The following is a 26438-nucleotide window of genomic DNA, read 5'->3' as shown; positions in this document are numbered from 1 at the left end:
AATAAGCTAATTAGTTATTTAGAAAATGATTGATTGCTAAATATCTTTAGACTTATGAACAAAATAATTTATATAACAAGGCACTGCCCATTTCATGGCCGATTCCCCATGGTGCCTTCCACCAGTTTAATAAGGACCAACCATTTAACTGACATCCTAGCTTGATCCTACCGAGTGCGCATACACTGCTGGGTGGCTACTTGTGCTTACGGTAAAATGGTATGTAACTCAGTTTGCCCCTTCACTGATCCACCCATCAACTCAGGAAAGCACTAATTGACCTCACATTGCATTCCTCAAAACTGCGAATGATACACAGCAAGGAAGTAATTATTAAGGTCCATTAAAACGTCACATCAGCCTTGATATGAAGTAAAATTTTTTAAAGTATTTCTTTTCTCACCAGCTCTATGACAGCAGGAACATCACGCATCGGCGGAATGCGAGACGGCAGAGGGAATGGGAACTAAACACTTTTTATGTGTTCCACAGCCGTGATCCACTTATTTTGCTGCCAAATAAAGCAGCGACAAGTCGAGAAACTATGAAACTTCCTTCCCACAGGACACGACATGTATCTTTTGATACAATCGACTATGCAGCAGTTCACCATTCAGATAAACTACATGCTAGCGAACATTGGGGGAGTGTTTTGTCTGCTCGGGCTCTCAACGTTTGTCTTCTCTGATGGCTGCCTGGCGGCGCACCAGTCTCAAAGCACGGAGTCTATAAAAAAAGAGCCACTCTTCTTTGTTCATGTGCATGTGCCCAATGAGGTGGCCTTTTATTGAAAAGAGAATACATTGCTGTTGACACACAAGGGACCCTTTCCTGCCTGAGTATGTCTGTCTCTAATGAGTTCGCATTTCACTGAATATAATGCATTGCAGTGAACACAGGAAAATGGACCCACTCTTCTGAGCAGGCAGATGTGTCTCATGAGGATCTCTTCCAAAAAGTATGCTTCAGAGAAGAGGGAGGAATAGGGCAGCTACCGAGTGTGCATGCGGATGTGTTTTACAAGCTGGATTTTCCACACAAAGGACGCATCGCAGTGGACGCAAGAAAATGGACGCTCTCCTGTGTGTTTTCGCATGTGTAGAGCAAGGGTGTCTTTCTTTACAAAAGATGCATTGCAACATATACAAGAAAATGGTCGCTCTCCAGTGTGCTTGCGGATGTGCCTCATGAGGGAATCTTTATGTACAAAAGAAGCATTGCAGTGGATACAGGAAAATGGACGCTCTCCAGTGTGCTTGCGAATGTGCCTCATGAGAGAATTTTTCCGGAAAAAAGAAGCATTGCAGTGGACACAGAAAAATGGACGCTCTCCTGTGTGTGTGCGGATGTGTCTTTTGAGCGAGCTTTTATGTACAAATGAAGCATTGCAGTGGACACAGGAAAATGGACGCTCACCTGTGTGAGTGCGAATGTGCTCAGTGAGGTGGCCTTTTAGGGAAAAGGAAGCATTGCAGTGGGCACAGGAAAATGGCCTCTCTCCTGTGTGAATGCGCATGTGCTCATTGAGGCGGATTTTTATAGAAAAAGATGCACTGCAGAGGGTGCAGGGGAAGGGCCGATCTCCTGTGTGGGTGCACAAGTGAGCCCCAAGCTTGGACTTGTACATGAATGCAGCTGGACAAAAGCAGCACTGGAAGGGGGGCTCGCCCATGTGTTTCCGAAGGTGTCTGTTCATAGTTGATTTGTCCACGGTCACATAGGTGCACCGCTGGCAGAAATGAAGTCGGCTTCGTACAGATGCCAGTGAAGAAGACCGTTCCAAGGAGACACAGGACAGGGAGCCTGAAAAGCCATTGAGAGCCCACAAAGCAATGCAAATTATGTGTGACACACTACATGGAACTGCACTACAGCAGCAGGCAATACACATGGGCAGCTGTGCATGCAAAATATATTGATGTCCACCTCATCTCGCTAAGGCTACTATTGTGCCAATAGGGCACCATCACAGCATGTATTACAATAATTCCCATCTGGCTGCGGATAAATTCTATGGTCAACACATACGAACACAGTGTGCCACAAACTAGAATACAATTTAGTTCTCATTCCATTGCTAAGTATATTGCAAACGTCGAAAGTGTCTGAATGTGCACAAATCAAAACTAGCACATTAATCTGCTTACTGAAGTTCTGTTTGCGGAGAAGTACTCACAAAACACTGCACAGAAATTACCACTTCCTATCACAACACATCAAGCATAATAAAAAAATATGAGTGAATTGTATTTATGTGATGCAATGTGTAAAATTATAAGCAAACAACCCACATTTATGCACTACCGCAGCAACTGTTTATATATTACTGCCACAGTTGACACATTTTCCACTAACGACTCTGTACAGTTTCAATAAGAGCACTATGATAAGCAGAGGACACAAAGTCATTTACGAACCATTAGTTACATCATGCAGTATTATATCAAACTACCACTACTCAGCACTGTCACATTTTATCTGCATAACTATTTTCCTTAGTATGGACAGATATGTAAAAACAAAAGGATGTATTGTTAAGTGTTAAGCCTGGACCATGAGACATTTGTAAACATGGTGTGTGTCCTGTAGCCGAAGTTATGGCAAGTGGACTTGTCGTTTTCAAGGCTGCAACACCCACACTGTGTTTACGAATTTTTTACCACGAGCTTCTATCTTACCCTTTTCGCTCTTCATTGGACTTCTCGGCCAAATCATTGATTTGTTGTACAAGCAAAATTTCTTCATCTTAACAATTTAAATTTAAACACTAGTAAAATTTTTTACTTGTTCAATTTAAATTGCATTATACACAAACATTGAAAAAAGAATATTACTAGTAAATCGCATACGTTTTGATTTCGAAAATCTGGAGTAGCAGTCCAGACATGGTCACATGAGAATCACAAGTTCGAGTTCATAATGAATTAGGCTGTAATTTAAGGTGGAAAATGGTAAAAAAGTTTTAAGAAGCATCTACTGCAATGCCCGTATGGCAATATCCAGATGATGTATTTATTGGGTGATAACTTATAGTAATGATAGTGAATAATTTTTGTGGTATGTACAAAGACTACGATAAGATTATGAGAGATGCCATAGTGGAGAACTCCAAATATTTCTACAACCTCGAGTTCTTTATTGTGCACCTAAATTTAAGCACACCAGCCACAAGAATTTTCGCCTAAATTAAAAGTGTGGACACCATAACCGGGAATTGATACCAGGGCTTGCGGATAAGCAGCCCAGCACGAAGACCACTAGGCCACGCAGGTGGGTGAGGAAGAGTGCAGGCATTAGCAACAGCCAAATGACTGCTGTTAGAGTGATCACGAACAACAACAACAGCTTCAGCGAAGTAGTGGTGGGACTAAGAGGGGACAAAGCAGCCGGCGTCACAGGTGCAAGTAACCCCCAAGTGTAGGACGCTCAAGCTGAAAAGTCACAGCATGTGATAATCGCCGGGGGACTCGAATTTAAATTGATGCACAGAAGCCATCAAAGAGAGGGTAAGAGGTGACAAGAGGGTTAAAGTAGGGGCGTTCCCAGGACGCAAGTTGGAAGCAGTCACGAGGCAAGCGAGCGCAAAACTCAAAACTACAGCTGATAGACGAAACCTCGTGATAATTTCAGGCGGTTTAAACGATGTCTTAAATGAAGATACAGCAGGACTAGCAACTACACTGGCGAAAGGCGTCGATGACATGCGCTCCACTTCTCCTCAGCTACAGGTAGCGATATGCACGATACCTGAGGTACCGGTGCGTGATAGCAACCTGCAAAGAGCGGTTGTCAATGCAAACCAAGAGATATGGCGGATAAGTCGAGAGGAAGGCTTTGAGGTGGTGGAAATAAACAGAGAGGTGCATAGGTGGGGTACTTTTCAACGAGACAGAATTCACTTCGATTAGCGGCTAGGTCATGAGGAGGGTTGGCGACTTGCAGGACGCGCAGTAGCTTTTTGGGGGGCAAGCGGGCCATTTGGGGTGCAGGATAGCTAGTAACGAGAAAAAACAACGAGGGAGACTTTTTGACAGGTGGTATGGACAGATACGATTCCAAAGTGGCACCAGTATCTAGGACAGGTGGAGTCTGGGGCAGAAATGGACGTAGCCACGAGCCAATTCAGACATAGGGTATATTAACATGCAGGGTGGTAAAAACAGGCTGCAGTGGAAATACATAGAAGAACAGCTGAGGGAGGAGAGGCCGATGGTATACAGTTTTGTAGAAACACATCTCAGGGACATGGAACAACCTCCTAACGATGCGGACTACGCGTGGGAATATTGTAATTGAACAGAAGGCAGCAGAAAGGGGGTTGGTATTGGGGCATTCATTCAAAAAAGTACAGACTGTCAAAGGATCAAGCAGGAATGCAAGGAACATTTATGGCTGAAAGGAAAAGTGGCAGGGCGAATTAAACTCCTTCGTTTCGTGTACTTGTAAACGGGAGCAAAGGCCAGAGAGGGAAACCAGGCAATGGTAGAGTGTAAATCAAAGGACATTCAGGAGTTAGGAAGAGAGTGCGAGATAATTATACTAGGAGACATGAATGCGCACGTAGAAGACATAGATGGGTATACTGACCCGACAGGCAAAAAGATCATGGATATATGTGAAAGGCTTGATTTGATCATTTGCAACAGTACAGAGAAGTGTGAAGGGCAAATAACATGGGAGGTAGGAAGGCTGCAGTCGACGATAGATTATGTACTGATGTCACATAGGATGTATGATAAGCTCAGGGGAATGCACATAGATGAAGGTGGCTCCAGAAGTCTGGGTAGTGATCACAGACGTATCAACCTAAGTTTTGGAAGAGCAGCAAAAGTGGAAAAGAGACAAGATAAGCAACTACAGGAAAATTTTTATCCAGAAAGGCAAATTGAAATAGCCACTAAAGAAATTGAGAAAGTAATCACGGAGGATAATAAGACAGTGTGGACATACACGAATCTAATTAGACTCTTTGAGCTAGACCTTGCTCAGACACGTGACAAGTCACCCCGGAAAAGAAGACACAAACCCAAAAGTAGGTGGGATGAGGAAGTTAAGAGAGCCATAGCAAAACCTCAGGAAGCCTCTAGGGAACACAAACATGTTAAGCAGCGAGGTGAACCGACAGATGATTTTGAAAGAAAATGGGGAAACCTTTCTAAGCTGTAGAAGGAATGCATCCCTTCTGATCAATGAAAAGATTAGAAGAAAGGGGGCTTAGTGGCTGGCAGAAGTACATAAAAAAAGATAGAAAGGCAGCTGCGAAATTTTGGAACCATCTAAACTCCCTAAGAAATGAGACGAGCCTAGAGCAGAGTTTTATAACTACAGCCCAAGGTGCTAGGCTAGAAGGGGACGAAGCTATTGAATATATAAGAACAAGGGTGACAGAAAAATTTCAACAAAGAAGTACTTTATGCACCACAATAGACAAGTACGAATCAAGTGGTGCAATGGCTCCATTTTCACAACGAGAGTGGGTAAGGGCTGAGAAAAGGGTTCCTAGCAGTACATCAACAGGCCCAGATGGCATTCCAATTATGCTGATAAAGACATTAGGTCCGAAGTCTAAACAGACTTTGAGAGAGGCAGTGAGCAGAACAATAATTGATGGTGAAGTCCCTGACGGATGGAAACTTAGCAGGATGAGCATGATCTATAAAGGAAAGGGGGACGAAGATGACATAAGCAACTACCGTCCTATAACAGTGACATCAGTGGTCTACAGGCTGGCGATGCAGATTATAGAGGAAAGACTGCAGGCATGGATAGAGGATGAGGGGGTGCTGGAGGAACTGCAGAATGGGTTTCGGAAACACAGGAGGTTGGAAGACAACCTGTTTTCACTGACTAAGTGCATCGAAATAGCAGAAAAGGTACTCAGGCCCCTGTGGCTAGCATTTTCGGATATCAAGGGAGCGTATGATAGCGTGGTTCAAGAGGACTTGTGGGGAATACTAGACACACTGGGTGTGGAAGATGGAGTCACTAATCTTTTAAAGAATATCTATAAAAGTAACAAGGTAGTTATAAAGTGCAAAAAACAGGTATCCAAGCCCACAGAGGTGAAACGGGGACTTAGGCAGTGGTGTCCACTGTCATTCTTGTTATTCATGATGTACCTACAAGGATTAGAGGCCAAATTAGAGGGAAGTGAATTTGGCTTCAACCTCTCTTTAGTCAAACAAGGAAAACTCATTGATCAGGCACCAGCAGCATTAATGTATGCAGATGATATAGTGCTAATGGCCGACAACAAGGAAGATTTGCAGAGATTGATGGACATCTGCGGTAATGAGGGAGATAGGTTAGATTTTAGATTCAGTAAGGAAACATCAGCAGTCATGATTTTTATTGATAACGAAGGGGTTTGAGCTTAGAATACAGGAAGTCACGCTAGAGATAAGAGATAAATACAAACATCTGGGCGTATGGATATGCGATGGAGCTGAGTACCTAAGGGAACACGAAATATATGTGACGACTAAAGGTAACAGGAATGCAGGATAATGAAAAATAGGCCACTGTGGAATTACAATAGGTATGATGTTGTGAGAGGAATATGGAAAGGGGTCATGTTTCCTGGTCTGACGTTCGGCAATGCGGTCTTGTGCATGAGATCAGAAGTTCAATCAAGATTAGAAATTAAACAACGTGGAATAGGTAGGCTTGCCTTAGGAGCTCATGGGAATACACAAAATCAGGGAGTACAAGGTGATATGGGATGGACATCATTTGAAGGCAGGGAAGCTAGCAGCAAGATGAAATTTGAGAAGCGATTGAGAAAAAAGGGGGAGGAGCGCTGGGCTAGGAAGGTATTCAGCTACTTGTACATGAAGAATGTCGATACAAAATGGAGGAAGCGAACCAGAAAATTGACAGGTAAATACCTAAAAAAGAGCAGGGGGCCAAACCAAAAAGAATTACTGGTTTAGAAGAAGGTGAAGGAAGCTGAGACCGATATGTGGAGAATTGGCTTGATTAAGAAGTCCGCACTAGAGGTCTATCGAACTTTTAAGCAGGAAATCGTGAAGGAAAGGATCTATGATAATACTCGGGGTAGTTCTCTCCTGTTTGAGGCTAGGACGGGAGTATTGCGAACCAAGACATATCGGGCCAAATACGAACGGGTAGATTTGGTATGCAGTGCGTGTGGAGAGGAAGAAGAAACTGCCGAACACTTGATAATGTTCTGTATAGGGCTTCGCCCTATAGTTCAGGATGATGGTGCAGAGTTTTTCAAAGCACTTGGGTTTAGGGACAGGGAGGGCAAAATAGACTTTAAGCGGGTAGAATTAACTAGAAGGAGGTTATCTGATTGGTGGCTAAAGTCAAGGCAAGAGTGAAATTTAAACCCTTCACTGCAAAGTACGAATCCTCGACCTCACTTTTTAAAAGGAAAAAAAAATAAATCTAGTTTTTGGTTCATTAAGTTTACGGCTTGGTGGCACTAGTCACCGCCCGATCTGAAGGGTACAGCCATAGCCATCCATCCATCCATTCATTCATCCAGAGAAGTCAATGCACGGGTGAAAATCAAATCCTTCACTTCAAAGTACCAGTCCTCAACGTCACTATATAAAGGAAAAAAAAAAAAGATAAATTTAGTGGCTAGTTCACAAAGTATTGCGGCAAGGTAGCGTCAGCCGCAACCCGGTCTAAAAAATAAAAATCGCCCGCCAGCGTTTAAGCGGCGCGTTTCTAGCCGCTAGGGGCGCTGATGACAGTGGCGTGGGTAGTGAGCGGCGCACTTCGCAGAGCTTTCCTCAAGTGCGCATTTTTTTTTTTTTCAGAGGCGGTAGCTTTTTTACAAGTACTTCGTCAATCCGTGATTGCGCTGGGTTACGCTGAAATGCCTGAAATTGTTAACGACAAAAACAAAAAGTAGGTCCAGCGTCGCTGCATTATGCTTTAGTTAAGCCTCTTGAAGAGTCCCAAGGGTGGCAACTTGTATCACTTAGTGGAGGAGTCGCTCTGTCTGTAGAAAAATGCTGCATGAGATGGAATAAAATGAGGAAGACTACGAAAGACTTCCATATGATGCCCTAGCAGTGTCTGTCGCCCATGAATCATACACCGCTGAGCGGCAAATGTTCACCCTGTATATTATGTGGCAAGCTACGCTGTGAGAAATCTGGTACTTTGTAATAGTCGTGATGAGTGCAAGAACACCCGCCTTGTTTCGCAGTGTTGGTAGTTGGGCATTATAAGTAACACTGTTGCTGGTATAGCACGTCACTTCAGCAATTAGTACTTGATGCACTCGTTATACATGTAAAAATAGAGCTGCTGCTTAAATTGTACGAGTTGTAGTTGTTAGCAAGTCGTTCCTGCAACACGATATCGCTATTTATCAGGTATGTTTCCAAAATAAAATTTGCTTCTGCTGATAGTACAGGTCGCGGAGCATTAGGTTTGCAGTACCTGCAAAAGCAATGCTCACGTTTCCATAAACAGTTGAAATTCTAGCGGGTCCTGTGTAGGTTTTAAAGGGGCAAAAATTATTTACACTGCAAAGATTTTACACTGCAAATACCTGCGATTATGGTCCGCAAGCAGATGCAAGCTGCCAGAATTACTGTAATTTTTTTTTAAAGTCAGTGATCATACCTTTGCAGAGAGGGTTGACGGTGAAATAATGTTTCTGCTTTCTATGACAAAGAGAAATGGATTTAACATGCGCCACGTTGTTATAAGCCATCACATGCAACTCTCCGGTGCACATTAGGCCACTGTGTTCTGCATTCGGTATCTTGTGCAAAATTTGCTAGTTTAGTTCACCTAAATTCGCTATAGTTGTTTTTTGGTGAGAGACTTCATTTCTTTTCTTTCAATAGGTCGAGGAGCACGGGACCAAAAGCTCCAAGGATTGACAAAGTACCGATCCAGTCAAAAGTTGGTAAAGCAGCAATATCGACAGACATTCATACATGTAGAATACAAAATAAATTTTACAAGTACAAAATGACACCAAGTACGAATACAAAAGTTATGCAGCGAAGCTACACAAATAGAGAGCGAGGGAATACACATGTATGATCACTTGGCAAGAACATGAAAAGCAAAAATCAATAAGCAGAGCGACTGAAATTCCGGGAGATCTACTATTCGGGAAAGTGAATTAGCTAGGCGAAGTATCTGATGTGAAGATTTTGATTATTTAAAAATACATATATCTACAGCGCTATAGTTAAAAATAATTGTAAGAAATTAATTACACATTGTTATGGCATTTATTAGCAGGCACACAGCGAGTATAGACAATGGCGACAGTAACGGCCAAGCACGGACTCCCAGTGCGAGCGGCGTCCTTTTTTGGGTAGACCCACTAGAGAACACTTGAGAGTTTGACCCACTTCAGTGTTCGGCGGCTTCTCTACAATCACCCCGGGGTCGAAGAGGGAGCCGCCTGGCGACCTAGCAGCTTGTCACTACGAGTGGGTCATAGTAAGCCTCCAGGCGCTCCACGTTGACTATGTCGCGCCCGCGGCGGCGCATGTCCGAAGATTGTTCAATTGGCTCGATATGATAGTTGACCGGAGATGTGTGCTCGATCACACGGTAGGGACCTTGATATTTCGGGAGTAGTTTGGAAGAAAGGCCAGCTACAGAGGTCGGGATTGAGAGCCATACAAGGGAACCAGGAAGGAACGTGGGTTCAGAAGTGGCGGAGCCATCACGAATACTCTTCTGCTGCTCTTGCTCATGCGTCGTAAATGTCTTGGCCAGCTCGCGACACTCTTCAGCAAGCCTGGCTGTCTCGGAAACAGGTGCACACTCAGATGGATCCGGCGTGTACGGGAGTATAGTGTCGATGGTGTGTGACGGGTGCCTTCTGTACAGCAAGAAGAAAGGTGAAAAACCGGTCGTGCTCTGAGGGGCGGTGTTGTAGGCGTGGGTGACGAAGGGCAGTATAGTATCCCAATTCGTATGGTTGGCGGCGACGTACATCGAAAGCATGTCGCCGAGGGTGCGGTTAAAGCGTTCGGTCAGGCCATTCGTCTGCGGGTGGTAAGCAGTTGTTTTGCGGTGGACAGAATGGCACTCCATGAGAATGGCTTCGACGACTTCTGACAAGAAGACACGGCCTCGATCGCTGAGAAGCTCCTGAGGTGGACCATGGCGCAGTATAAATCGGTGCAGTAGGAAGGACGCAACATCACGCGCAGTAGCCGCAGGGATAGCGGCGGTTTCGGCGTATCGCGTTAAATGATCTACAGCGACAATGGCCCAGCGGTTACCAGCCGACGTCAGAGGAAGCGGCCCATACAAATCGATACCTATGCGCCCAAACGGACACTCAGGGCAAGGTAACGGTTGAAGACTGGCTGGCGACGTGTGCTGACGGTTTGCGGCGTTGGCAAGCGAGGCAGGAGCGAACGAACTGCTGCACGTAGCGGTACATCCCGCGCCAGAAGTAGCGTTGTCGAATGCGACGGTAGGTTTTGAATACCCCAGAGTGCGCGCATTGCGGATCAGAGTGGAAGGATTCACAGATCTCTGACCGCAGACTGCGGGGTATCACGAGTAACCACTGCCGGCCATCGGCGTCGTAATTGCGTCGGTGTAGAAGGCCGTCACGGATGGCGAAATGGCGAGCTTGACGACGCAAGGCACGCGTGGATGGCGTTGCGGATGGATCAGCAAGCAAGTCGATGAGCGGGCCGATCGAATTATCCTTTCGCTGTTCGGTAGCGATGATGTCAACATCAATGGCAGAAACTGCAGTCGAGAATACTGAGCAGAGCACATCACCTTCAGGCAGAGGGGAGCGCGAGAGGGCGTCGGCGTCAGCATGCTGGCGTCCGTTGCGGTAAAGCACGCGGATGTCGTAGTCTTGTAAGCGAAGAGCCCAACGGGCGAGACGGCCTGAGGGATCCTTCAATGATGAAAGCCAGCATAGTGCATGATGGTCGGTGACGACATCGAATGGGTGACCATACAAATAAGGTCGAAACTTTGTAAGGACCCAGACGATCGCCAGGCACTCTTTCTCCGTGACGGTGTAGTTTGTCTCGGCTCTCGTGAGCGTACGGCTTGCATATGCTACGACATATTCAGGGAATCCGGGTTTGCGCTGCGCCAGGACAGCGCCGAGGCCTACACCACTGGCGTCTGTGTGCACCTCCGTCGGGGCCGTAGGGTCGTAGTGGCATAGAATGGGAGGAGACGTCAGCAAATGGCGGAGCTTCGCGAACGCGTCGTCGCACTCAGACGACCACGAATTGAAGGGCCCGTTACTTCCAAGGAGCTTCGTCAGCGGTCATATAATCGTAGCAAAGTTTCGTATGAAGCGTCGGAAGTATGAGCACAGGCCCACGAAACTACGCAGTTCTTTGACGGACGCAGGTTTGGGGAATTCAGCCACGGCCCGAAGCTTGGCTGGGTCAGGAAGAATGCCATCCTTAGACACGACGTACCCTAGGATGGTGAGTTGCCGTGCTGCAAAGCGGCACTTCTGCAGATTTAGTTGCAAGCCGGCATTGCTCACACGTGCGAAAACTTCTTTCAGACGTTGGAGATGCGTGGAGAAATCTGGGGCGACCACAACAACGTCATCGAGGTAACAAAAGCACGTGTGCCATTTCAAGTTGCGCAGAACGGTGTCCATCATGCGCTCAAAGGTCCCAGGAGCATTACATAGACCACACGGCATGACGTTGAATTCGTACAAGCCGTCGGGTGTGATGAACGCAGTCTTCGGTCGAGCGTCATCAGCCATGGGTACTTGCCAGTACCCCGAGCGCAGATCGAGAGATGAAAAAAATTCGGCTCCGTGAAGGCTGTCAATTGCGTCATCGATGCGCGGCAGTGGGTAAGCATCCTTGCGCGTGATCTTATTGAGCCGTCTGTAGTCCACACAGAACCGCACAGAACCATCTTTCTTCGCGACAAGAACAACAAGAGACGCCCATGGACTGTCCGAGGGCCGAATAACATCGCGTCTGAGCATATAATCAACCTGCTCGTTAATTTCCCGACGTTCAGCAGGCGACACGCGGTAGGGACGTTGCCGTAATGATGGATGGGCACCAGTGTCGATACGATGTGTAACAGCGGACGCGCGACCGAGAGAACTTCGCCCGACATCGAAAGAAGAATGATATTCTCGCAGCAGGTCCAGAAGCTGGGAACGCTGTACCGACGTAAGATTGTCATCAATGTAGGGGCCAAATACATCAGGAGATGATGAATCATAAGTGGAAACAGCGCTGACGGTACACGAACTGGGACAACGCGAGTCATCAGGTACGTCCAGGACTTGTGCGTTATCCACTGGTTCCATTCTGCCGAGACATTCCCCTCGAACCAAGGTAACAGTGTACGGGGATGGGTTGGTCACAAAAATAGCGGCGTTGCTCTGGGTGATCTGCACGGTCGCGAAAGGTACTAGCAACCCTTTCCTTCGGCAAGCACGGTCGGATGGCGAAACGAGCGCAATTGTGACGGAGAGTCCAGCGCAGTAGACAGGTACACCCATTGCCGAGCTTGGAGGCACTAAGGTGTCGTCTTTCACGAGAATCTTACTCAGTTTTGAGGGACTGTCTTCCAGCATCAAATGCGAGAAGGGTGAGAGTTCAATTTCGGCATTGGCACAATGGATGACGGCGTCGTTGCAGGAAAGAAAATCCCAGCCCAGGATGACGTCATGAGAGCATGCAGGAATGATGATGAATTGGCCGACATACAGAACGTCCTGAACGACAACGCGAGCTGTGCACTCTGCTGAAGGATAGATACGATGTGAACCGGCAGTACGAAGGGACAACCCAGAAATCGGCATCGTCACTTTTCGAAGCAAGCGGCAAAAGTTTTCGTCCATAACGAATACTGCAGCTCCAGTGTCAATAAGAGCAGACGCATGAACACCGTCCACAAGCACGTCGATGACATTAGATGGGCGGCTCTGAGGGCTTTCACATCGCAATAGCATCGCAGTCCTTGCCTCGGGGACTGCGACGACTAGTTTTCCCGCTCATGAGTAGCCGAACTTGGCCTCATGGGGGACAGGGAACGACGTCGTGGAGACGGCGACCTTCGAGGAGATGGACCTGGGCGAGACGGCGGTGGCATAGACGGTGGTTCGTCGTGATAGGGACGGCTGAGGTGGCCAGCACTAGGCGAAGAAATTCGAGCCGGCTGTACACGATGGCAATAACGGGCTACGTGACCAGCGTAACCACAGGCAAAGCAGATGGGCCGGTTGTCGGGTGTGCGCCATCGGTTCGCTGGGGTAGGTGTTGTCCATGACGCAAGAGCCGATGGACAGAACGGTGGCTGGAAAGGCTGCAGGGGGTGCTGGAGCTGAGTCTGAGAGGTCACGTCAACATACGTAGCCGGCATAGCCGCTGCAAAGGATGGAGGTCGTGCGGCAGCTTCGGCTTAAGTCAGTGGGGCGGGCGGTTGAAGGACTGGAGGCGGCCTGGCGACCACTTGGGCATAACTTGGGGGCGCAGGGGCCGGAAGCTGTTGTGGTTGGTACGCAGGCATGACCTCCGCTATTTCCTGCTCAATTGCTCGGCGGATGGGTGTAAGAATAGTAGTGGCCGATTGTTGAGCAGCCGGTGGGTGGGCAAAGTGCAGGAGAGAGAAATGCCGCGCGATTTCCTCACGTATGAAGGACTTGAGGTCTGCCAGCAGTGCCACCTGATCACAGCTCGCCTCGCTTCCAAGCCTGCAAGCCCTGCATCTCGTGGGGTGGAGCGACGGGTCATTGAACGCTGCCGGCGGAGCTCCTCATAGCTCTGGCACAGCGTGATGACCTCAGGTACTGTGCCTGGGTTTTTGGCAAGCAGCATCGTGAAGGCATCATCGTCAATGCCCTTCATGACGTTCCGGATCTTGTCTGATTCGGACATGCTGTCGTTGGATTTCTTGCACAGGTCCAGGACATCTTCTATGTAACTGGTGAATGACTCACCGGCCTGCTGAGCGCGTTCGCGTAAGCGCTGCTCGGCTTGCAGCTTACGAACGGCAGGGCGGCCAAAAACGTTGGTGATAGCGGTCTTGAAATTGGACCAGGTTGCGATATCGGACGCGTGGTTGTTGTACCACAAGCTCACAACGCCCGCAAGGTAGAACACCAAGTTTGTCAACTTGCCGTCCTCGTCCCATTTGTTGGGGACGCTCACGCGCTCGTAAATAGCGAGCCAGTCCTCCACGTCAGTGCCATCGGCGCCCGTGAAGATGGGTGGATCTCGGATCCTGGGGACACTGGGACAAGGGGGTGGCATGGTAGGAGGCATTTGCTGAGAGGCGTCGTGGGACATGGTAGATTGCAGGGTACGTTAGCGCAGTTCCCAGGGCATCAAAGGGGATCGTAGCACTCTCCACGAATTTATTATGGCGTTTATTAGCAGGCACACAGCGAGTATAGACAATGGCGACAGTAACTGCCAAGCATGGACTCCCAGCGCGAGCAGCGTCCTTTTTTGCGTAGACCCACTAGAGAACACTTGAGAGTTTGACCCACTTCAGTGTTCGGCGGCTTCTCTACAACATAATATTATAATGAAGTGTCAGAAATCATCACGATCAAAACTATACACTGATACACAGAGACATCACAGTAAAAGATACAATACAGTAATAAGAATTATTTTAAAAATGCCCAAGACAGCCAAACGTGGCGACGTTTCTTGCAATATTTAAATATATTCATCGGAATTTCAAAATGGCACAAGAAAGGACAAAGTGCCAATACCTTCGTGGTTTAAGGTGGTTAAGAGGTAAGGTAGCCTGTAGGACGATGTTCATCCTAAATGCTTCTAGGAATAGGTAAATTCCACATTTATTTCTTCGTGCCTAGTGAGACAAACACTTGGGTTTACGTTTATCTTAGCAAGATAAATTATGGTACTACAACCATGTTTAACAAATGCTTTGTGACATGTCAATTATAAATACGAGGTTTATTAAAATGATATTCTGGCTCCCGCAGCGTGGCCACATTGATTCAAACTTCTGATCGTGGAGTATAATCGATAAAGAACCCCAGGTGGACGAAATTTCTGGAGCCCTCCACTATGGCATCTCTCAAAATCATATGGTGGTTTTGGGACATTAAACTACACATATCAAGGCCTTTTCAAGAATGGTTTTCATAGATGAGACTTTAAAGAACTTAGTTACCCTGTACTGCCCTAAACTTGCTCGATCAAAATAATTTTACCGAAAACGTGTCACCACCACACAGCGTGGGAGCAATTTTTGTGGAGTACGGCATGTGCTGTCTCGTTTGTTTCCTCCGCAAAGTTACCCGGGCCGGTGCACGCAGCGTCCCAAGCGGCATCGGCGCGTTTTGGGGACTGGTTTCGGCGGCCGCTTTTTACACCTCCTCATTCTAGCCACCCTAGCGGAGAGGCGCTGCGCAAAGACAGGAATCAACCACGCGCGTGGGCAATGTAAAACATTTAAAATAAATTTTGTTGCTCGTGCATGGCCTCAAATTACGACTGAGAAAATATGATAATTAGCTTCTGGAATTACAGGATGCCTACACACATGCGCGACTAAACTGAAATATCGACAGGGTGCAGAAAGTGAGTGCGTGACAGCATTGAAACATTTTATCGATGTGAAGTGGTAGAAGAGTGGAACGGAAAACTCAGTTGTGAGCCGTTGCTTACAACACCTTCCACGGTGAACAATCATTTCCTCAAGCACTAATCTAGAAATAAAGCCCCATTATTTGTATTGATAAACTCAGAGACGAGAATCATGAGCGGTATCTGGATGAAGATATTTTATTTTCTGCACACAGGTCATACAACAGATTTTCGAGTAGTGACTCATTTGTTTACCACAACGCATTCTTAATAATTGGTCCCGCGCCTTTTTTATCTCGAAGAAAAAAAAATTCTAGCACATCCACGGAATGAATGATGGAAAGGGGTGAAGCATCCGTCCGTCCATTCGTTCTTGCTTCCGTTCGTCCATGCGTCCGTCTGTGTGACCGTCCGTGCGTCCACTCGCCTGTCCGTGCGTGCGTCTCTTCGTGCATCCGCACGTCCATCTGTGCCTCCATCCTTGTATTCGTCCATGCATTTGCCCCTGCATCTGTCCATGCGCCCATCCGTCGGTGCAACCATCCGTGAGTCCGTCCATGCATCTGTCTGTGTGCCCGTTCCGATAAAATTCTTCTTTTCAAGACAAGACGCTCGCTCTTTGTGGAGTGACTTTGGGTAAAAACGCAAATAGATGAGGAGAAAAAACTTGGTCACTTGATTGGTGAGGCTCGGACCATGCTGTGCGCGGAGTGTGACTTTCTTTTTTTTCAAGCAGGAAACGAGTTTATCCAAGCTGTCTCTGTGAAGCTCGCTGTAGCTAGACCAATATTAAAGAAAGTGATTTCAAGGGCGTCTACAAATGCGATGAGCTGCTACGAAAGGCCTACCTACCTTTAGGCGTCCGCACGAGGGAGGGAGGCGAACGGGGACGCCCCGCTGTAGTCACCTGGGAGGGGGCGCTAAATCTGCTTTGACAGTGACTAAGCAGCGGGGCACCCTTTCAGTCATCTTAAAGGTGGGGGCAAAATGTGCCTCAGTCACGGATTTGATAGGAAGGAGGCACCCTGCATTGAACCTTCGATTCCCCCCCCCCCCCTCCTGAACGACAAGCATGCCTATGGGCCTACCCCTTTCAATGCAGACAATTTCGCCATCCCCCGTGTGCTCGAAGTGCCGGGAGATGTACCTCGCGTCGAAGTGCAGCCCGCATACAGCCGAGTTTTCTTGAAGCAGCTCGTGAGCGCACGGGATCGTTTTCCGCCACTGCACTAATAGGAATTCGTCCCTTGGAATGTCGAACAACGCATGCTTCTTTTAAGCTGACTTGTAGCCTGTATTGCACTTTGGGACGAAGAAATGACTTTGTTTTCGCGCCATGAAAGTGCTGACCGAACCATTGGTGTCAGAGTGCCACCGCAATAAAAAAACTGAGGGCGAACGCACTTGCCGAAACTGTCGGACACGTGCAAACAACGTATGAATGACTGCGCGTGCCTCCCCGTGGCTCCTCCCCAGAGGCTTCAGTGCGCTCCGTAGGCACCGCTTGCCGCTCGTCAGACTTTCCTATTCTAGCCACTGTGCTTGCTACCACGACCTTGTCGTGCTTGCTACAAACTTAACAGTGGCATCATGGTCGTCGTGCGAGGTTGCCGAGAAGTTGGCAAAATGCGTCGTAGCGAACGCTTTTGGGCGTCCCTCGAGATCACAGCAGATACCACTGTTGCAGTTAAATGATTGCGAAAAAAGATAGCCACAAAAGTTTTTATGGCGAGCGCGGGCGGCCCGGTGACAGCTTGCAGAAGATAGCGCCATCAACCACTGAAGATGAGTAAGCAAAGAAGCTGTTCCAGACAGTGTTAGCATTTCGCATGTAAATTGCGAAATGCTAAGCGACCTAACTTTTTTGCATTATCGCATTTTTTGCTCCTCCCGATAGAGTTTTTATAAAATTTACTCCGCAAAATAAATGCACCCCCCCCCACCAACTTTGCTCAGATTTTTCAAGAAAAAGAGTGCGTTCAATACGCGAGTTACGGTACTCAGGTCCTGGTTAAATACTGGCTGTCCTGCCTATGATTAAATATGAGCAGTAAATACTGATATCCAGAAAATCACACACAAAATGTCCTGTTCCCTGTCTATATCCAGAACTTTAAGTGTAACTGGACTAAGAGCATAGAACATGACACTGCAAAATTATTTGAGATGACATGCGTAATATGAGTGATCTGTTGCTGAGCAGATGAATGACAGCTGTGGGAAATAAAACCCACAAAGAGAATGTGAAAGCATTTTTTGTTTTTCATTTTACGTCCGAATCGTAGCAAGATGCTATATATTAATAGGCTTCCACTTAGAAAGAGTTCATCCCGTCGTTCCCGCAACAAGCCACCCTGACAGCGCTTAGCAAGCGTTCCATCTCGCCGCTCCCACAACAAGCCGCCCTGAGAGCGCTTGTTTTTGGTGCAGCGTCTCCGATAACGTTCCAGCGGTGCGACGCAGCGTATGGCGGTAAGGATACATAATCCGTGCCAGCCTCTTTCAAGTACTCGCGCTGAGGGATCCATCCCTCAGAAACAGCCAAGACACTACTGAGAACTTCCAAATGACACATAGTTAAAGGGGTACTGACACAAAATTTTGGGGCCGAGATAGCCTGCGGGGTCGATTCTCGTGAACATTCGTATATCATCTGCAAGATATCAACAGTGAATATAGCTTGGAAGGTATTCTAAGTTCATTTTGAAGTTTGCATGAGCGACCGACTCCATAGCGCTATAGGCACCATCAGAGGGGACCCCGAGGTGACCCCCTACTTCCCTCATGTCACCATGCCACGGTCAACAAAACAAGTTATGATGAAGTCATACCCGCCATTTTTTTGCCCCGTTAGTTCTCGCAGTCTATATTTCTCGGCAGCTGGTTGAGAGTGCGCGGCCGTGGCGCACGCTTAGAAAGTTATGTGTTTGGTGACGTTCCATTCCCGTTTCCTATTCAAACGTAATTCTTTATGCGGACCGTGCGGAAACGGGTCACAGTTTTGTGTGCTGACGTGGCCAAAAGCTGCACACGCTAAATGGCAACAGTTGCACCCAGTTTTTGGAACTCTCTCAAACCGAAACTGATTGATAATGAGGTGCCTGTAATTAATTATTTGTCGCCTACTGTAGCAAACAATATGTCGTGTCATGACTAACAGGCCCCCAGCAACTCATTGCAGCAGAAAAACGCGAGACCAAGGTTTTTGGGTCAGTACCCCTTTAACGGTGTACGTACACGAGTACTCTCGAGCTCGTGATGCGCACGTGACCTAACTTGTGCATGACGTGCTGATGCGCATGTGTGATTGGATGCTACAGCTCAGATAACGAAGGAGGCAGCAACAGAATTCGGCTGCGACCACTTCCATTGTCTACGTACCATCTCTTATGTGATGTGATCACACACACACACACACACACACACACACACACACACACACACAAAAAGCCGTGTACGTCTGCCTTTTGTTTAAATCCACACTCTCCTCTCCTGACAGTTTTGCATGGTTTCGTATTGAATCTCCACTTGGCCGCGGCTACACGGGGAGACCTCCCGTTTTCTTCTCCCCAACACATTCATCCAAGTCTTCAGCTCCTAAATTTTTTCAGGACACTGGACATCCGTCTTTTTAAGCTAATGACCGCTTTCTCGTCCATGGACGCAACTCTCTCATCTCCATCTCCTGAATTTACTTCTCCCTCCCCATTTCCCGGCATAACTTGAGACGACGTTTTTTTTTTTTCGGAAGTTATCTGAACAACGAAAAGACTTAACTCAACTTCATAGAGTTCGGAAAAGTGAATGTTGCCCTGCAACATGAATAACGGTCTCAAACCATGCTCGAAAACAATATTTGAGCTTAAATAGTGTTCATATAAGTGCGGATGTTGAAAATAGCCATTTATAGGCATTTATAGACATATAGGCATGAATGCCAAAAAAAGGAGTTTATAAGCACCATGAAAACACTATAGAAGCCCTTATTAGCCTATCATTCACGCTTATATATTGAAGTGGCACATTAGGAATGCAAGGAACCATATAGGCACTTGCCTAAAATCCAGTCTCTAGTAATTACAAGACAAAATGTGCAGCGTCCCATGTGGGACACCTTGCATTTCTAAGTCTACATTCGGAAATGTGTGTCAACATCTTCGAGAAAAAAATTTACAGTTTTTGTCCAAAATTTACAATTATAGTTTTAGTTTGCAGGACCTTGAAAATTTTAAGATTAGGATTATGAAATACAAAAAAATGAAAAAGTCAGTTTATAAAAATCAAAAAGTCCCAAAATATGTATGTTATGCCAATAATGATAACTAAAAAACTTTTGGTGCAACTCAAACATGGCTTGGCAGCTATGTAGTGAGGAAAACAGCCTGTGCATCTAATCTCCATGACCATCATATCTTGAAGCCTAGGTGCATTATCTATATAAAAAAAAGTTGATATATTTTCGAGCTTGTTTTACACGCAGTTGGCTATATTACAAAAAGTTACTGCTTGTTATCGTAATAGTGCCTCAATGCACAGCTCCACCTATAAAAATCGGCACGCAAAATTTTATGGGGTAACATTAGTTAGAAGCAGAGGTATCGTACGTGTAATATTAGGGTGAAAGAAATTACGTTTCGAGAAAAATGGCTTTAAAGATTTGAACCAAATGTCTGTGGAACAAAGCAACTATCAATGCGCTTGGAAATCATTAGACTTATCGCTTGGGGCCTCTTTAGAAGTGGTACAAGCTTTTTTTCAGCGAGACAAAGGAAGAATTTTTTTTTCTAGCTCGTTTTGTTGTGTCTATAGGTGACACTCATCCCCGCTATCCAGTGGGTTCACGCTTGGCATACTGAATCGCTAATTTGTGTTTATGCTTTTTTTTTCGTGAAAGTGGCCCGGAAAGTGACCATCTACTTCGGTGGTACCGAGAGAGAGTGCGCAGACTTTCCACAATCTTGGAGAGCAGTTCTTGGGGTGACTACAGCTCTTCCACTTCGAGCCAGAAGAAATGCGGCACACACCAGCCACAAGAGGGAGCCATCAATGAGGCCATTGACAAGTTGGGTTTTACCAAACGGGCCGAAAATGACAAAGGGAACACCGGCAATGAAGGCAAACAGCACATTGGGCTTCATCTCTCTAGAATGAGAGATGAAGACCCGCTCATCAGCAGGAACTTCAGCGGTGATCTTTCCACAATTTTTTTGCCACAATTCTGCAAAAATAAGGTGCCTGAACTGAAAGATTATCAAGTCAGAAAATCTCGAGGCCTTTCTGAGTGCATTTTTTGTAGTGAAACTAAGGTCTTTCATGGGTGCTAGAAAAATGTTTTCAGGCTGCTTCATATCTATCCTCAATTACTTCAATGAATTGTTCGCTGTCATCATCACCTCTTTCTTTACAATACTGCTCATTCGAAATCGTAAAAACGTTTCCAGCGATGTTCCGAAAAATGGAACCATTAAGGTATCGCTCTAGAACTGGACCAGGAATGACTGCCATTCTTCCGTGACACTAAACACGAAGCTTAACTTCTCGCACAGCAGAGGGTCGCGGATGGCTTTCTCGCTCATCGCGTAACTGACGCTGGTCGGCTGCTTCTTCTGGTTTTGACACAACTCGACGAAGGTCTTCACGTACGGTAGTACCTCAAGGGCCCTCCAAAGCGCACAAACATTTTCAATCCACCGGACAGTGTAAAACTTCAGCGAATAAATGCTCCCAGTGATGCGTGCATAATCCACCCGTCGGGCAGGTACACAATTGAACAAATAGCACATAGCCCGCAGAAATTTCACGAATTGCCACCTTGTTACGGGATTTATGATTTTCAATGCACCTTTTGCAATGTGAAGACCACAGGCACTAATGTCAAAAATTCGGTGGCCGTCATTCGCTTCATAAAGCTCTTCCTTGATCACGCGTAGAAACTCCAAGTTGACATTTGGCCCACCCTTGATATCTGTCTTATTTTCGGACGTGAGGGTCTTCCTGCGGCCCTTTTAAATGAGGACACCAATTCTCCAGCTCGAGTGCGCCCGAGAAATCACGATGCCAGAAGCGAGTTTTCACGCATGCTTCTGCATCTGACCGAAATCGAACTAACACGTCCATTTGCTCTTTTTGCGCAACTTTGTTGAACGATGCATCAAATGCTGTGACGAGGTAACACGCTTCACTCACTTACAACATAAGGATCTCTTCGAAAAATAAAGGTGCGAGACTGAAGATAATAATATAACCCATTTGGTCTTTGCCAAGTTGCATTTCCTGGGCTGTTGCAGCAGCACGTAATGCTGAGCACGTCATGACAGCATTGAGGTACCAAATGACTTTAACAACAATGACCTCTTTGTCACATTGAAACAAAGTTTTAGGGGCAAAGCTCCTAAAGGCGTGGGTCTGTCTATCCCTTATAAGTATGTACGTTACTGCCCAGAGTTCCACCTTTGCCAACTGCACACTACTTCATCCTTGCAAACATCCCACTACGCCCTATCAACAATCCATCACTTCACCGACCATAAAGCAAATACTGTTGAGATGTAGCCAATATAAAATGCAAGACAATCGTGTACTTGTATTCAGGTGCGCGTTAAAGAACCATAGATTGTCCCACTCTGTCCATCCCTTGTTTTTACATCACCGCCTATAATTCCACCTTTGCAAATGACCAACTACTTTGTCTTTGCAAACACCCCACTACGCCCCGTCACCGATCCACCACTTCACCGACCATAACGTCGTTATAATGACTGGGGAACAGAAGGGACGTATAGCTACCACTTACGAATAATAAAATTTTTTGTATAAATATATACACTGTTTGTCACACCTTTGATAATGAATTAGATGATATTCATGGATGGTTCGCAGTTAGCGATGAAATCCTCCAGCGCTTCGCTCCCCTCACCATCATTCACTCCATTGATATGCTGTGATTTTTTGATGTACTTGGGAGCTGGAAGACTGTAGGCAGAGTTGTAGCACGTGAAGGCTTCCTGACATCCCTGGCCCAGTCTGAGTCACACCGGCAACCAATCATCCACTTGCAGCGGCATCAGAAATCATGCTAGGAGGGTGTCCTGGTTCCAATCCCAAGTCGACGCTTTTTACTATTGGCGTAGCTTGTCACAGCTCTTTTTCCCATGTTACTTAGTGAAAACTGTTTTCTGCACAGCGCACAGTATGCTGCACTCACCTTATTTTCAACTGGCCTAATCCAAGCTGCACACTCAAAATGTTCGGGATTTGTCTAGTCCTGAACGAAAGTACACTTGAATGCCATCATACTTCTGAAACGAAAGTTGCCTGCGGCACCGCTGCCGTGTTTGAAAAAGTCAGCTTAGATTGATGACACAAAAACAAGAGAGAGTTTGTAACTTTGCAGCTCTATCATTGTAACAAAATGAGAGCTCCATTAGGCACGAGCGCCACCTTTGAACGACGGAAAGCTGCCACGCCGCCAGCAGGTTCCCCTTGAAAGCACGCGCCACGTGCAACGAAAAAACAAAACAACTATTAAAGACAGCACGACAACGCGTCAGACATCAAGCGGTGGCACATCAGCCTCCTTACTGTTGTGTATAGTTGCTAGCGCCCCTACACTCGTTTAAGATTAATAAAAAAGGCTAGGTAAGCCAGGCCTACTCAGTTGTCCCTCGCTCGCATGGCGGTGTTTTTATTCACGGCTTCATGCTGTCGCAACGTACAGCAGTAACATGGCCTATACGACCCCAACCAACATAACATGGTGTCAGAAGTTTAAATTAAATCATCGCCCTCAACCATCAAGCATGGCCACTGCCTTCATTAAGCCACCTCTGCATTTCCAACCGGGAGACGACCTGTCAACCGCATGCGAAGAATGACGGTAAGCTTACACCATATACTAAGGAGCGTGCGAATACGATTCTAAGCCTAAGCCAGCAAGGAAGGCACTGCTGCTTCACGTTCTGGGACCGGAAGCATGGCGCATCGCACAGACATTTCCGGTGGACCCTGCTATGGACTCCGACGATGCAGACCCGGTTATGTACATTCTAGGCAAGTTTGACGACATGTATTGCCGGTACAAGAACGTAATACAGGCAGCAGCCCTGTCCAATTCATTCGTTCAAAAAACAGGTAAATCCATAGATGAATTTGTCACTGACCTTTGTCAACAGGCAGAAAAATCTGACTTGGGTGACAAGTGCGAGAGACTCATTGGGATCGGTTGGCATACGGGACTCGGCTCTCCACGAACTAAGCCAAAGCATCGCCCGATAAGTGCCAAAAAGCCGGCACAGCCACATCGTTCATCTAAGAATTCTAATCGTAAGTGTTCTCGCTCTGGAACCTCGCATATTCCTCGGCAGTGCACAGCTTATGGCAAGACTTGCTACAACTACGGAAAACTGGGCCATTTCGTGCTCTGTGCAAACAGACGCATGAGCAGCCAGTAGCGCGCAGACCGCGAATTGGGTTGCTTGACGAGCATCCACAGCAAGACTCGCAGAAGGAATTACACTTGGGCTGCTTGACTGTATGCAGTGTTGATGTCCACCCAGCTGACTGGAGCGAGACTGTCAATGCGAATGGGCATGAAGTGACATTCAAGTTAGACACAGGACCAGATGTCAACATAATTTCACAACAGATCTTCACTTAGTGGCCGTGCAGACCGGCAACAAAGTCAACAGCAGCAAAAGTCACTACCTACAGTGGGCAACAGCTTCTGATAGACTATGATTATGAACTCACATGTGCAGTAAACAACAAGGTGTGCCAGCTCAAATTTCTGTTGGCGAAAGAGCCACTAAAGCTAATACTGGGGGTCAATGCATGTACGGCTTTGGGATTGCTCTCCTGTGTGAAGATTCTTGATGCAGCAATGAGCTCACCCAGGACTCTGCCTCAAAAGCAGCACCAGCAAGTGCTGGATGAGTTTCCACATATCTTTGACGGTATTGGCCAACTGCCAGGACTGTACAGCATTGACCTTCGTGATGGTGCCACCACAAGAGTTTGTGCTCCTTGCAGAATACCATGTGCACTCGAGGACGAGGTGAAAAGGGAGCTCAAACGAATGGAGCAGAATGGCGTGATTGTTCCAGTGTTTGAGCATAGCGAGTGGGTTCACCAGATTGTGGTGGTAACAAAAAAAAGATGAGACTATGCGTGTATGCCTGGATCCTCGCAACTTAAATGCAGCTCTCAAGAGGCACCGCGACCCAATACCACGACCAGAGGAGCTCTTTGCAAGCCTAAATGGCTCTACGATGTTCTCCATTCTTGATGGCAAAAGTGCATTCTGGCAACTGACCTTAGATGAGGCGAGTTCAAGACTGTGCACTTTTACAACAACCTGGGGCAGATACCATTTCCTTAGAGTACCCTTTGGGCTTGCCACAGCTCCCGAGATTTTTAGACAGGCCATTGAACAAGTGTTTCAAGGCCAAGTCATAGTGACGCCATATTTCGACGACATGCTGGTCGCCTCTAGCACTCCACCTGAACACATAGCCCACCTTCAAACAGTACTGACAGTTAAAAGAAATAACAATTTGAAGTTCAACAAAGGAAAACTCAAGTTGGGACTTTCTGCCATCACATATCTGGGACATGAGCTTTGCTCAGAGGGGCTAGCTCCAGATCCTGAAAAAGTCAAATCCATCAAAACCATGGCTGTATTAACCGACAAGTCACAGCTACAAAGATTTTTAGGAATGATTACATATTTGACGAAGTTCATTCCTAACTTTTTTAGCAACAACCAGTCCTTTACGTGAGCTGCTGAAGACAGACATAGCGTGGCACTGGAAAAGTCAGTATACTGAGACCTTCAATCTCATCAAACAGAAACTCTCAACACAACTCGTGTTGTGTTATAATGATTAGCATAAGCCCATTACTACTTCTACAGATGCCAGCTCATATGGCAAGGAATAAGTTCTATTGCAGGAAGGCAGACCAGTTGTATATGCCTCAGCTGCACTCAGAGCGCCACAGCAGCGTTATGCGCAAATTGAAAAACAACTTCTGGCAGTGGTGTTTGCAAATCAGCACTTTTACTACACTTTTGGCTAATCCGTGACAGTAGAAACTGACCACAAGCCACTGCTACGACTGCAGAATAAGGATCTTGCCAACATGTCACCTAGACTTCAAAGGCTCATGCTCCGGCTTCAGTGCTACAGCATCAAACTCGTGTATGTACTAGGGAAACTACTGTCTGTAGCTGATGCACTGTCAAGATCCCCGGATCCTCAATCCAAGATTGAAACTGCATACAGTGACCTAGGACTCATGGTGTCAACCCTGGTTCAAGCGTCGCCTATCATATGGAAGCAGATTCAAGATGCGACAGATCGAGATCCAACTTTGCAGCAACTAAGCAAGTACTTTCAACATGGGTGGCCAGAACACCTTTCTGATGTCCACCTAGTGGCAAAACCATATTTTCACACAAGGAGCGAACTCTACATCACAGAAGGTTTTATTTGCTGTGGGCAACGCCTTGTGATTCCGGCAGCTTTTCAAGCTGACGTTCTAGAAAAACCCCACCTGGCACATCATGGCATTGCGGTTTGTAAGGAATTGGCAAGCCAGAGTGTCTATTGGCTTTTGCTCAACAAGGACATTGTAACCTTGTTTCAAGCCGTGATATATGCCAATCAAACCAGAAGTCTAACCCTCAACAACCTTTGCTTGACAGAGAGGTGCCAGTACGACCATGGCAACATTTGGCCATTGATTTCTTTCACTGTCAAGGCAACACATACATCGTCGATGTTGACTACTTTTCAAAATATGTTGAAAACGTATAGAAACGATGATGGCATCCTCAACTACTACGGTCATGAAGAACATTTTTGGACGTTTTGGAATCCCCAATGTGCTGATTTC

General features: G+C 46.5%; 2 protein-coding genes across 3 annotated transcripts in view; one reads left to right on the top strand and one right to left on the bottom strand.

The window, feature by feature from the left end:
• LOC119162311 (uncharacterized) overlaps positions 1 to 26438 on the top strand; it is a 511092-nt gene that overhangs the window by 282807 nt on the left and 201847 nt on the right. The gene's annotated exons all lie outside the window — the stretch shown is intronic.
• LOC142802716 (uncharacterized) overlaps positions 747 to 26438 on the bottom strand; it is a 78104-nt gene continuing 52412 nt past the window's right edge. The window contains exon 4 of the mRNA XM_075887727.1: positions 747 to 1803. Coding sequence (XP_075743842.1) covers positions 992 to 1803 — 812 coding nt within the window. The 3' untranslated portion in view covers positions 747 to 991. The remainder of the gene's footprint in view (positions 1804 to 26438) is intronic.

Source organism: Rhipicephalus microplus, chromosome 3 (assembly GCF_043290135.1).
Source record: "Rhipicephalus microplus isolate Deutch F79 chromosome 3, USDA_Rmic, whole genome shotgun sequence".
Lineage (NCBI taxonomy): Eukaryota > Metazoa > Arthropoda > Arachnida > Ixodida > Ixodidae > Rhipicephalus > Rhipicephalus microplus.
The sequence above is the reverse complement of the archived record's forward strand: the minus strand, read 5'-3'. Positions and strand labels throughout refer to the sequence as shown.